The sequence below is a fragment of the Pelodiscus sinensis genome, chromosome 11 (genome assembly GCF_049634645.1).
Source record: "Pelodiscus sinensis isolate JC-2024 chromosome 11, ASM4963464v1, whole genome shotgun sequence".
NCBI classification, from domain to species: domain Eukaryota; kingdom Metazoa; phylum Chordata; order Testudines; family Trionychidae; genus Pelodiscus; species Pelodiscus sinensis.
Genome location: NC_134721.1, coordinates 27,222,751 through 27,236,163, shown reverse-complemented (window position 1 = coordinate 27,236,163; position 13,413 = coordinate 27,222,751). Strand labels below are relative to the sequence as shown.

General features: G+C 42.5%; 1 protein-coding gene across 3 annotated transcripts in view; it reads right to left on the bottom strand.

Annotated features, from left to right (window-relative positions):
* The window catches only part of IL17RD (interleukin 17 receptor D), an 80,179-nt gene extending 69,478 nt beyond the window's left edge, over nucleotides 1-10,701 (bottom strand). Inside the window, exons 1-2 of one of the 3 annotated variants that reach the window (XM_075938871.1) lie at nucleotides 10,616-10,701; nucleotides 3,534-3,940 (exon numbers count right to left, since the gene is read on the bottom strand). In XM_075938871.1, the coding sequence (XP_075794986.1) occupies nucleotides 3,534-3,665 (132 nt within the window). In that variant the 5' untranslated portion in view covers nucleotides 3,666-3,940; nucleotides 10,616-10,701. Of the gene's footprint in view, nucleotides 1-3,533; nucleotides 3,941-10,615 lie in introns of those variants that run through there. The other 2 variants (XM_075938873.1, XM_075938872.1) reach the window with 2 other exon arrangements.
* Between the last annotated feature and the right edge of the window lie 2,712 nt (nucleotides 10,702-13,413).

Sequence of the window (13,413 nt, the reverse complement as noted above, 5' to 3'; positions counted from 1 at the left end):
CTTAACTCCCAATTTAACAAATTCAAACTAGTGTGTCCACAATACGGGGAAGCATCAAAATTAGTCCGAGACAACCTCCATTAATGTGGACGCTCTACCTCGAACTTAGAGCTCCAAAAAACACTAGGGAGTAATTAGTAAGACTTACTCTGGGGACTAATTATTTCGAAATGGTGGCACCAGAGCATCCACACTACTGTTATTTTGAAATAACTATTTCGGAATTAGCATTACTCCTGATGAAAAGCAGTACAGATTTCAAATTCCGCAGCCTGTTATTTCAAAAAATGGGCTTGGTAGTGTGGATGCTCCGCTTATAAATTCAGTCTTGGGGAGGTTTATTTTGAAATAAAGTCCTACTGTAGACCCAAGGCTTACAGCCTAACACATTTACTAGGGTATAAGCTTTCAAGGGTAAAATCCACTTCATCAGATGAACTGGAGTGAAACTCCATTCCAATTGGATCCAATTCATCTGATTAAGTGGGTCTTATGCCCTAATAAATCTGTTAGTTTCTAAGGTGCCACAGGATGCCTTGCTGTTTTTTAAAATTACTTAAGTGAATAAGTCCATGTGCTTAAAACTTTGCCAGACTGGGCCTCAAATATGTACAACTAAATTTTAGAGCAAAGTCCTTCATTCTTTACATACTTATATGAGGACACTAACTGAAATACCCATTTCCAGAATAGCTATTATGCTTTAAACCTTCTACAAACCAATACAACTTTCAAATATACAGAAGCCATAAAATTCTAACTTGAAATCAGTGATTGAAACTCTGGCCATTAAAATCACAGGAATTTCTACCATTGACATTAGTGGAGCCAGGAGGATTTTACTCAGTGAGACTACTCGTGATAAAGTTAAACATATGCTTAACTGTTTTGATTGTTCAGAGTCATGATGGTCTTGCAGGACTAGACCAAACTACTACAAAAGGACAAATGGCAAGAATTCACATATTTTGCAACTAAAGTTGTTTGGACTTGGATCCATAACCTTTAGTTTTGCAAATTTGAATTATCTTTAAGAATAAGCTGAGAATCTGATTGAAAAAGCAAACATTTGCAAATATAAGTTCTACCAACATACATCTATGTTATTTCTTTCCAAAATGAAGTTTTAATCGCAATAAAACAGTAAAAAAAGACAGATTTTAAATATTTACTTTAGATTAAAAACAAAAAGATTATAGCATTTTCATATTTTTTGTTCTAATAAATTAAGCAAGCCTAAGCAGCATATGGCTTGAAAATTTCACACACGAGGTAGCATGAATGGGGGAGCGGGAATAAACAAAAGTGCTCAAATCTAGGGGGGAAGGAATAAGACCTAGGTTTTTTCCTCTAGTTCAGTTGTGAGAAATGTGAGACAGATCCACTCAATACCAGTACTAAAAAAATAAGACACACGCACATAGATAACAGTCATACTATATCTCTTGTTTAACTACTCAAGTAGTAACAGTTAAACAATATTTTTAACATGCAATAGAGAAAGTTAGCTTAACCAACATTGTTTTACTCAAAACACACTAGACATGTTTACTATTCATCTCTCTATATAAAGTTTTTAGATTTGTTCCTGCCCTTAACCTATAGATTAGAAACCACTGATAAATAAGCTACAATAAGAATATCTATTTGAATAGGTACAATTACTTCAGGGCTTATGTCTTTTCAATCAGTCAGTGTCCCTGCAGTGTTTAGAGTGGCAGAGGGGAAGTGGCCTGTGGTTAAACAGAGGAAATACCAAGGAATTTTAATAGAGCAAATAGTCTCTTTACTTCCTACAGGGTAGCACTTCAAAGGCAGCCCTGCCCCAGAGCAGACAATGTGTTACAGGGGCCATCAGTCATTTAATAGTATGTCAAGTCTATTCAAAACGTACATGCAATCCAAGATAAATACACACAACCAAGACAATAGGGCCCTTCCTGCAGTCATTCCTCTGGAAAAACTCCCACTGAAATCAATAGTTTTCCAATTAAGAATTATACAACAGAATCAGATTGAGTATCTAATAAAACCAGTCAGGCAAATTTGTTCACTGGAAATAAAAAATATACTTGTAACACAGACTAAGTGATTGGAATGTTTATTTAGAAAATTAAAACATAAAATTTGTTGTATGTGATACAAAAATAAAGATTTTCTTCACAGTAACTTGGAAGGTTGTATTTTTAGCAGATTTATTAGAGGAGAACCTTTTAAGAACTTCACATTAAACAGACCCAGATATAGTCAGTTTTATATACACAAATCATCCATAAGAAAATATTAATTCTATATATATTTCAGATCCCTCTAGATGTCAAGATAATCATAATTAACGAAGCATAACTCCTAACAAGTCATGAGAGTATATTTAATAGCAGCTGCAGAACCCGAGAGAAATTCGTATCTTTATAGTTTGAAATACGTGGTGTACACTGTTTACATCTTGTGACACGTAAGTATTGTGGTAAAATATATTTTTTCTAGTAAATGGAGTTAAAATACGTGAGTAGAGCTTGAAGGGTTCAATGTTTAAACTTTAATGTAGTTTAAAATATTTTTCTCTCTCTCACATAGTTTCCAGACTATTTTCTAAGTTCAATGAATTACACTATTCCCTCCAGATCCCTGACTTGTGCCTAGCAGTAATTTTTTCAAAAGATCTGAAAACTAAGGCAATCATTAGTGAGAATCAAACAACAAACAAAAAGGGTAATGAAAGTCAGTCTTGTCCTTCCTATGCCTCTTGGGATCCACAGTTTAACTAGAATTATCACCAACCAGCCTTTATGGAGAGAAAACACTAAAAGGTGTTTTTTTGAAAAACAAACAGGAAAACGAGGCAAGAAAAGTCTGAAGCTCAGGCCCTGGGAGCAGGAACAAAAGGTACAGACCAAAACTGGAATGTTTCACCTTCCAGTCCTTCACACCCCCCACCAACTCTTCCTACATCCTCTGTCTAATCATCAGGCCTGAAGCTAAGACATCCCCCCCAAAGCCGGCCTCGAATCATTAAAATAACAAAGCCCAAATGATCGCCTTTTATCCTGTTGGCAGGGCAGGTCGAGTTAAGGAAGGCGAGAGCTGCGGATAAAGGAGCTGTTGAGTGACTTCTTCACACTCGCTGGTTAAAGAATCCCCCTTTCCCCCAGGGCGAGAAACCAATGACTGTCTGTTCCCTGGAAATGCCACCTTTCCTCCTGGCCGCAAATTACCAGTTGCAGAGCCCTGGAGCAGTAACAAGAGGAGTTGCAGAAAAAGGCGTTTTCCCCAAGCACGCTGCCCAGCTCTTCCTATTTGGGGGTAGCAGCAAGTCGAGCAGATAGGTGGACACCACACCTGCATTGCTCAGATGGGCTGGGCTGCAAAGAGTCCGCTGCCCACGGGACAGTGTTCGCCAGGCATAACTGGGAAACTCTGGCATCTCCCCAGGCCCATTTCGCCAAATCCTGCAAGTTTGCAAAACCCAACTCGGGGCACGAGTCTCCCCGACAGTGCGAAGAACCGAGAAACAAAGTTTCAAGTCCACTCACCCTCCAACCACACGCGTCGGCCGCGGGCCCCCGCCTGCTGCTCTGTCCTCCAGCAGCCCCAGCCAGCTGGTGAGCCTTGAAGCAGGCGATCAGAGCGAAGAAGAAAGAGCTAAGCTGGAGCCAAGGTGCCATGGTCTGCGGCAACAGCGCACGGAGACTGGAGTCTGAGAAGCAGCAGCAGCAGCAGGAGGAGGAGGTTCGCGGCGTGCATGCGCGAGAGGATGTGCAGCTGCTGGCTCCCTCCCCCCGCCCCCCATCACTGCTAGTGGCAGGGGGCTGTTCCCTGAGAACAGAAACATAATAACTGTCTGGCGCAGAAGGCAATCGTTGTCCCGTCTCCCCTGGCCCCTGTTAGGTCATGTACTTTTTTGGCAATGAAAGGAGATGCTTCTTCAAAGTCTTTGTACCTAAGAAAGATGAGATTACTCAAGAATACATTGGCCCCAGAAGGAAAAGTTAGCAGGACTTGCATGCAGTTGTCTGTGTGGGCATCTTTCCCATGGGCCTTTAAGGGTATGTCTACACTATGGAACAAAGTCTAAATAAGATATGCAACTTCAGCTACATTTAGGGTTGCCAGGTGTCTGGTTTTGAACTGACAGTCCAGTATTTGAGCTTTCTGTTTGGGAAACAAATGAAGAAAATATAAATGTCCAGTATTTTCTAAATAAGATGTAATGTAGATTGTGATGTAATGTAAAGTGTGTCCAGTATTTTTGTTGAAACTATTTGGCAACCTATGTTAATTGTGTAGCTGAAGTCAAAGTAGCTTAACTTGGCTTTTGACGTCTATACTGCAGGAAGTCGAAGGAAGAACACTCTTTCTTTGACTTCCCTGAGGCTGTGTCTAGACTACACAGTTCTTCCGGAAAAAGATACACAAATTGCCAACCACAATTTGTGTAGCTTTTTCTGCTTCTTTTTTTGGAAGAGGCTTTTTCAGCATTTAGCCCATCTACAGTGGGTCAAATGTCAGGAAAAAAAACTTTTTTGGAACATCCCTTCTTCCTTGTAAAACGAGGTTTACAGGGATGCCAAAAAAAAAGCATCTGTTCTTCCAAAAAAATTTTCGGAAGACCAGACACGTTCCTTGGACACGACAGAATTTTTCCAGGACACCAGAACTCTGCAGTCTAGACATAACCTTACTCCTCATGAAATAAGGGTTACTAGCATTGATAGGAGTGCCCCTCTCAGTTCAAATTAGCTGTCTTAACTTTACTGCTAATTCGAACCCTGGAAGTTAGACTGCGGCAGCTTCGATCTTCCTCCACAGTGTAGACATACCCTGTCCGTGTCCTGTCCCTTCTGCGAGAATGTTAAAGATCATATGGTATTTCTAAAGAATAGGGGTTTGCTCTGGTAGCTAACCATCTTTCCCTCTCTTCTCCCCATCTATTATTCATGAATCTGCTACACTTTGTCTAGAGGTGAGTATATTTCAATGTCAGGAGATGTATTTTGTCCCCACTCCTGCAAACAGGTAAGCATATATGTAACTTCACTCATGGGAGCAGTCCCAGTGAAGTCATAAGTAATGTTTACTCACATTTACATATTGGGGCTATAGCCTGCAAAACACTGAGAATTTTGCAATGAAAGAATAAATCATAACATTTCAAAAAAGATAAACTGAAGGTAAGTGCTATTCAGTAAATTTAAAAGTAGAAAAATAGAAATTACTTGTATTTGTTTATTTTATCTTTTTGTGCTGCAAACTTTGACCAAAACTAAATTTCTTTTAAACAACAACAAAATGTTTATAATAAATTACAAAAATGTTATATTTTGATGTATTCTTGTCATGTCACCTAACAAACCTTTTGGGCAGAAGAAACACACAACCCTAATGACACTCTGGAAATTGTTCCTAAAACAGCTCACCTAAAATTCAGAAATGCACTCTGGATAAAATTTTCAAAAGCATCTAAGTGACATGATAATAGGCGCCTAAGTTTTATTGAAAATAAAGTGGAATTTACATTTCTTAGTCACTTAGAGTGGAATTTACATTTCTTAGTCTGCACTACAGCATTATTTTGAAATAACTCACATTATTTTAAAATAACAAGGTGAGCGTCATAAGAACATAAGAACGGCCAGACCAGAGATCCATCTAACATGGTATCCTGTCTTCTGACAGTGGCCAATGCCTGGTGCTTCAGAGGGAGTGAATAAAAACATGAAATCTTCAAGCAATCCCTCTCCCGTCACCCATTCCCAGCCTCTGACAGAGGCTAGGGACACCATTCCTACCCATCAGCCTCGATAGACCTAACCTCCATGAATTTATCTAGTTCTTTCTTGACCCCTGTTAAAGTCATAGGCTACATCTATACTGTTTCCTTTTTGCGCAAAAACCTATGCAAATGAAGTGCAGATTAGCAAATTGCTGCAATTTATTTGCATAATTAATTAGGGGCCACTTGTGCAAGAGCTGTTCTTCCTGAAAAAATTAGGAAGAACAGCTCTTGCGGAAGAGGGGGTTTTTGTGCAAAAAGGAGCCCTCTACACAGTTCCTTTTTGCGCAAAAGCCTCTTGTGCAAAAATCGCCCCAAATTAATTATGCAAATGAAACATGGCAATATGCTAATCTACACTTCTTTTGCATAGGCTTTTGCGCAAGAAGGAAGCAGTATAGATGTAGCCTTGGTCTTCACAACCTCCTCTGGAAAGGAGTTCCACAGGTTGAATGTGCACTGTGTGAAGAAAAACTTCCTTTTGTTTGTTTTAAACCTGCTACCTATTAATTTCATTTGGTGACCCCTAGTTCTTATGTTATGGGAACAAGTAAATAACTTTTCCTTATTCACTTTTTCCACATCAGTCTTGATTTTATAGACCTCTATCATATCCCCCTTAGTTTCATCTTTTCTAAACTGAAAAGTCCCAGTCTTTTTTATCTCTCTTTATATGGGACCCGTTCCAAACCCCTTATAATTTTTGTTGCCCCTTTCTGAATTTGCTGCATCCACACAGCAAGCCCATTATTTCAAAATTATTTCAAAATAACGGGCTTATTTCAAAATAATAAACCCTTATTTCATGAGGAATAACACTTACTTCAAAATTGTTGTTTTGAAATAGCTCCTAACCAGGGCCATTCAAAGTAATTACTCTTCAGTGCTTCCTGGGGCTCCAAATCGAGGTAGTGAGTCCACATTAGGGGAACTTGCTTAGACTAATTTTGAGGCTTTCCTGTAGAGTGGACAATGATTTTTGATAGTTTTATTATTGTTAATACAGCCCCAAAAGCAATGGCATGAATGAACCCAACAGGATCCCTAAGGCTATGTCTATACTACAAGGTTATTTTGAAATAAGTTATTTCAAAATAATAACTCTCGAAATAACTCTTTCGAAATAGGCGTTATTCCTCATAGAATGAGGGGTTATTATTTCGCTATAGCAAGCCCGTTATTTCGAAATAATACGCTTGCTGTGTGGATGCTTGCGTCATTATTTTGAAATAACGTGAGTAGTATAGACATGCCCTAAAGGACTACATGGTTCAACATGATCAAAATAAAACTGTAATGCAACAAGTCATAACAAGAATGACCCAGGACTTGGACAATTTTGAAATGATTTGCGAAACCACAATCACTTACTTTAAAAAATAAATACAGTAAAACTCCGATGGTCCGGCATCTGACGGTCCGGCACTCCTGATGGTCCGGCACCATCAGGAACCCGGAAGTGCTCCAGGCAGCCGGACCATTGGAGCTGCTCTGCCCCCAGCTTCCCCGATTCAGCTGCTGCTAAAACTGACCAGCGCTGAATCCGGGAAGCAGGGGGCAGAACAGCTGGAGTGCTGCCGGGTAGGTCCAGTAGCGCTGCCCCTCGGGGCTGCGGGACCAACCCAGCAGCACCCCAGCTGTCCCGGATTCAGCCGCTGCTGAAATTGACCAGCAGCTGACTCCAGGAAGCCCGAGACAGAGCTGCTCTGCCCCAGCTTCCTGGAATCAGCTGCTGGTCAGTTTCAGCAGCAGCTGACTTGGGTACACCTGGGACAGAGCAACTGGAGTGCTGCTGGGTTGGTCCCCGCAGCGCCGAGGTTTGGCGCTACCAGACCAACCCAGCAGCGCCCCAGCTGCTCTGTCCCAGGCGTTCCGATTCAGCCGCTGCTGATACTGATCAGCAGCTGACTCCAGGAAGCCCGAGACAGAGCAGCTCTGCCTCTGGCTTTCTGGAGTCAGCTGCTGATCAGTATCAGCAGCGGCTGACTTGGGGACACCTGGAGCAGAGCAGCTGGGGTGCTGCTGGGTTGGTCCAGTAGCGCCGAGGAGCAGCGCTGCGGGACCAACCTGTCAGCACCACAGCTGCTCTGCCCCAGGCGTCCGCAAGAGCAGCTGGGGTGCTGACAGGTTGGTCTCGTGGCGCCAAGGGTAGGCGCCACTGGACCAACCCTGCAGCACCCCAGCTGCTCTGCTGCAGGCGCCCCCGATTCAGCCGCTGCTGAAACTGACCAGCAGCGGCTGAATCAGGGACTCCTGGGGCAGAGCTGGACTATCAGAAGGGAGGGCTATGAGGGGGCCTGGGGTAGCATCCTCCCACCCCACCCCAGACTCCTCACAGCCCCCCCTTCTGATAGTCCGGCATATCTGATAATCCGGCACCCCCTGGGTCCCAAAGGTGCCGGATTATCGGAAGTTTACTGTAACATAGATTTACTCTTATCTTATGGTTTTGTTTCCATTTAATATATAGGATAAGGCCACTGACATATTTAGGCATGTTATTGACAACAAAAAGAAAGGGGCTTTTTAAAAGTATAATTAGCAATGCAAGAATGTTTCATTTTTCTTAATCTTTTAACAGTCCTTTTATTTTATTTTCCTCTGACACAATTAATTTAAGTTTATATACTCAAAACATTCTTGTCCATATACTATCTATGGGGATTTGGTTGGAGTAAGTTAAGCAAACCAACACAGATTTAGGGACAAAGGCAGAACTGGTATAAGGGGTCTAATTCCATAGACTTCACACAATATTTTAGTTTGTCCTAGAAACTTATATGAGATTGGCCTACAGCAGTGGTGGCCACACTGTGGCTCCCAAGCTGTATGCAGCTCTAATGTGCAACCTGAGTCTCCCATTTTGCTTCCCCCGCATTTTCCACTTACTGTGCGGGAAGGATGGCTCAGGGCTTCTGTCCTGGGGTGGAGTGGGGGGGTGGGTGGGGCGGACTAAAGGCTTCTGCCAAAGACAACTGGTGCCTGCTTAGAGTTGGGAGCACAATTTAAAGGTTCATTCTCCCCCAATAGCTTGAGTCAGACACCCCAGGCATGTCCCTCTAATCCTCTGCGACCCATCCCCACAGCTCCTAGGTGTTAGTTCCATATGGAGGGGCAGTAGCAAACAGATGGGAGCTGCAGGGAGGGGCCACTACATTAGCTCCCTGTGAAGAGGCAGCAGCAAAAACAGCAGCACTCCCTGCAGCTCCCAGATGTTTGCCACTGCCTCTTCTCTCAAGCCACAACTCCCATCTTGTCTGCTCCAGCAGCTGCCATGCAGGGAGGGGGCCCAATAGCACCATGTGTCAGAGTGGGGCCAGCAAACCCAGACAAAAATCTGGGGGAAAAGGAATATGATTCCACATGTCCCCCTCCCAATATTGTCTCTGGTTTCTGCCCAGTTAGGAGGGGTTTTCCCAGCTTTAACCCTCTAGGCTAAGCCTGCCAGGGCTTGGAGCTTCAACAGGAGTAGAGACATGGCCATCCCTACCAATACACAAAATACACAGATTTAACCTGCAAGAATACCTGTCTTCTTGAGATTTTGTGCATTGCAAGCCCCTTCGTTTTTCAGCAGCACAAATGTATCATTTGATTATTTTATTTATGTATGATCTAAAAATCAACTACATAATTTACAAAGGTTTAAATATACCTCAAAGTGCATAGAGTCTAAAAAAATTCAGCAAAATACAAAGAAAAGAGTGGGAGAAAGGCTGATATGTGTATTTGAGGGATTTAGGGAATGAAAAGGTTCTTGTGGTATAGAATCAAAATCACAGAAATGTACAGCTGGAAGGGACCTCAACAGGTCATCTAATCCATCTTCCCACAAATATGCATTTACCTCAACCATCCCTAACAGGTTCTTAAAAACCTCCAATGAGGGGGATCCCACAAGCTCCCTTGGTATCTTATTCCAGTAGTTAATCATCCTTGTTGTTAGAACTTTTACCTAAGGGGATGTCTACACTAGGAAAGCAGGAATACAGGTTTTGAAATAATCAGCTTATTTCAAAATAACAGGCCTGGTAGTGTGGTCGCTCCACTTATTATTTCAAAATAAGGGGGGGTTATTTTGAAATAACTTCCTAGTGTAGACCAGGGCTAATATTTAACATATATCACTCTTATTGCAAATTCAGCCAATTACTTCTTGTCAACCTGGAGAAGAGATATTTGGCTTTGGGAGTGGTGCTCACGTTCTTCATGACTGCTTCAAATACCAGCTGACTGTCGTTCAATTGGTTTCCTTTCTCATGAAAGTGTATAAATCTAAGGCAGGAGAGGGGCTCAGAGTCGGCATTGGGTGGGAGTTGAGGAAGCTCAAGGCAGGGGTGTGCAGGAATCAGAGTGAAAGGCTCAGGGCACAGGATTCAGGAGAGGGCACGGTTTACCAGAGCTGCCCGTGGTGGCGAGGGTGTTACTGCTCCAGCTGTGGCTTTCCTGGGACTGTGGTGAAGGTGGGAGGAGACACGGTGGCTCATCCCAGGAGGCTGTGGCTGCACTGCCTAGCTCCCCCAGCCAGTGATTCCTGGAGGGGGCCTGTCTGCCCCCCCGGACGGTCAGCCTGCCCAGTCCCCCCAGCTGATGGCTCTTGGTGGAAGGGGTCTCCATCTCCCCAAGCAGGCCAGAATCCCACCCCCTGGCAATCCCTTTCAGGGCAGACCTAAGACTGTGTGCCCACCCTCTGGCCTCTACTCTTGGGGGGTTGCACTGTCTAACCCCAGGGTGGGTTCCAGGGGGGGCATAGCAGTGGGGCTGGTAGCCAGCAGGGCTCCCCCCTTCTGGCACTGCAGCTGAGGGCTGGGGGGAGGGATTTGAAGTAGGCGGGGAACTTACCTGTTGCAATGACCAGCAAAATGCTGAGCTCTGGCCCCATCTGGTCTCTTGTCTTGCTGCTGCAGTTGCCTCCAGTGGTCACTCTGCAGTATAGCTCTTCTTCTGTCAGCCCCCTACATGTTATGGAAAACAACAGAAGTCCAGGTGAATCCCCTTTTCCTGGCACAACCAAACCCCTGATCTTGCTTTAAGTTAGGAGAAGAGGAAGCCACATACCAAAGTCGGTGGTCCTAGCTCTTACCATTTAGGAGAAGTTTTTGGACAAATGGAGTCGCAGACAGACAGATCCACACTTCTAAAATATATAGACAGATAATAATGCAGAGTCTCTTTTAATGGGGGCTCAATCAACTTAATGCTATTTTGAACATTTGTACTGGATAGCTCTGATTGATTGCTGTTGAACTCACTTAAATCAGAGCAGTTTATCAGGTGTCCCATATTTGCCACAGGATATTATGGTCACCCTACCTCAGTCTAATGACACCTCAGTCTGGGACAATTCCTTGGATTTGTCCCCTACAAATAATGGCTCAGGTTTGGGAATCTCCCTAACATCTTCAGCCATGAAGACCAAGGCAAAGAATTCATTTAGTTCCTCCACAATGATCTTATCTTTGAGTGCTCTTTTAACATCTCGATTGTCCAGGGGCCCCACTGATTGTTTAGCAGGCTTCCTGCTTCTGATATACTTTAAAAAATTGCTTTTTTTTTTTTTTTTTTAGTTTTTGGCTATCTGTTCTTCAAATTCCTTTTTGGCCTTTAGGTATTGTTTGGAAGTGACTGAAGGAGGCAGAAAGTCACCTATGCATAATTTCATGGAGTTGGACCATTAGATAATAATCTGTAACAATTTCATGTCTAATACATTACACAACATACAGAATTCAGGACTGTACTGTTGCATGCTGGGTTAGTATGAGTAACAGGTTGAAGAGAGGGGAATGCTGTATGGCTGCAAAAGACCTACTAACTGAGCTAGCTGATTTCAAGAAATAACAGAAGAGAAAAGTCAGAAATAATATAAAATACTGCTCTTTTATTTCTTTTGTTTTTTTAAGCTCAGGCCCCCATCAAATTGGCCAGATATCCACAGATTTCCAGGGCTCTATCTGCTTTATATATCTGTGGAGCATTTTTGCAGATCAGATGTGGATACAAGTTTTCATTCAGTTCCCCCATGTCTCCAAAACACCACTTATAATACTTTTATACCTGACTATCATACCCATTAATAAAATTCTTGTAATTCCAAAATAGGATTTGGCAGCCCAACTTCCACTGAAGTCACAGTAAGTTGCAAGTGTTCTAGAAATTGGGATAGTTATATTTAGGTGTTGTGGCAGGGTCCTCGTTCCAGCCTCTCTCCCTGGGACACCTTCTTTGTCCACAAATCAGTGGGAGACCCTTTCTGGTGCAGTTACCCATGCCTTTTATTGCCAGTTTCCCATCACCATCTATTTACAGAGTTTTGGATTACTGCAAACTCAGCCGGCCTCTTCTTCTCCCTGGGGAGCACACTCAGCCACCTGGCTCCTCCCACTGCTCCTTCTCCTTTCACTTCCCCTCTGGCTGCCTTATATAGCCCTCTGGCTAATTAGGCCCAGAGCTGCTTCCATTAGTCCTTCAGGCCTGGGCTTACTCAGCTGTCTTCAATTGGCCTTTTCAGCCAGGCTGTAGTGTCAGAGCTCTGGCTTAGCCAGCAGTCTGTCACAGTGTCTAAATAAGGACTCATAACTTAAGGCAACCACATTTGCAAGCCTTTGCCTTACATTCCATACCTCAGTTTTCTCACCTGTAAAAGTGAGATAATTCTTCTCTTTTTCACAAAAATATTGTGTGTGTAAATTACAATGATTAATGTTTGTAAAGCATTTTGGAATCTTTATATAAATTACACTACAAAAGGGCAAAGTACTAAGTATTATTATCATTTATGAGGACATCCTTCAAAGTGGATTCTACCTTCTGAAGATATATACACTTCCCATTTTACAGCACTGCCATGGTAGCATTGGGATGTGGGCAGGATAGAACTCTCCTGACTATATAAAAAAAAGCAAAAGAAAAAAAATAAATGAGGGGTGGCACTCCCAGCAATAAAACTGTCTATCTTGGAGTTTAAAAGGGTGTTTTTTCATACTCCTGAACAATTAAAGTTTTAGTGTTGAAAGTGGAATCTAGAGACTTGATTCACATAACAATCTTATTCACATAACTTGATTATTATGTTTGTCTAATCCGAAAGATCACCACAACATATCCTTATTTTGCTCTCCCTATTTAAACTGTACTAAAACAGTTCTGTCTCTGCCTTGTTTAATTAGGCAAAGGCCATTCTCATCATTGTTTACATATGGTGAGTAGGTGGGCTCAAGACTATGTCTACACTCATGGCTTCTTGTGCGAGAAATATGCAAACGAGGCTAAGTGTGGAATATCGCCAAGCCTCATTTTCATACCTAATGAGCTGCCATTTTTGCAGAAGAGGTTCTTGCACCAGAAGGAGCTATCTACACTGCCCCTTCTTGCGCAAGAAAAACCTTGTGCAATGCCGTTATGCCAATTATTTTCAGGAATAACGGCATTGCGCACTCTTCCTCTAGCTTCCCTTACTCCTCATACAATGAGTGTTACAGGAGTCGGAGTAAGTTCTCCAGTTTGACAGTATTTTGACATTATTTCGAAATAAAGTTAGTTATTTCGAAATAATGTTGCTGTGTAGCATATCCTTAGAGAAAAGTGGATTTATGATGCATACAAAATCATACATTTCATAGAGGAAAGTGCTTTTTGTT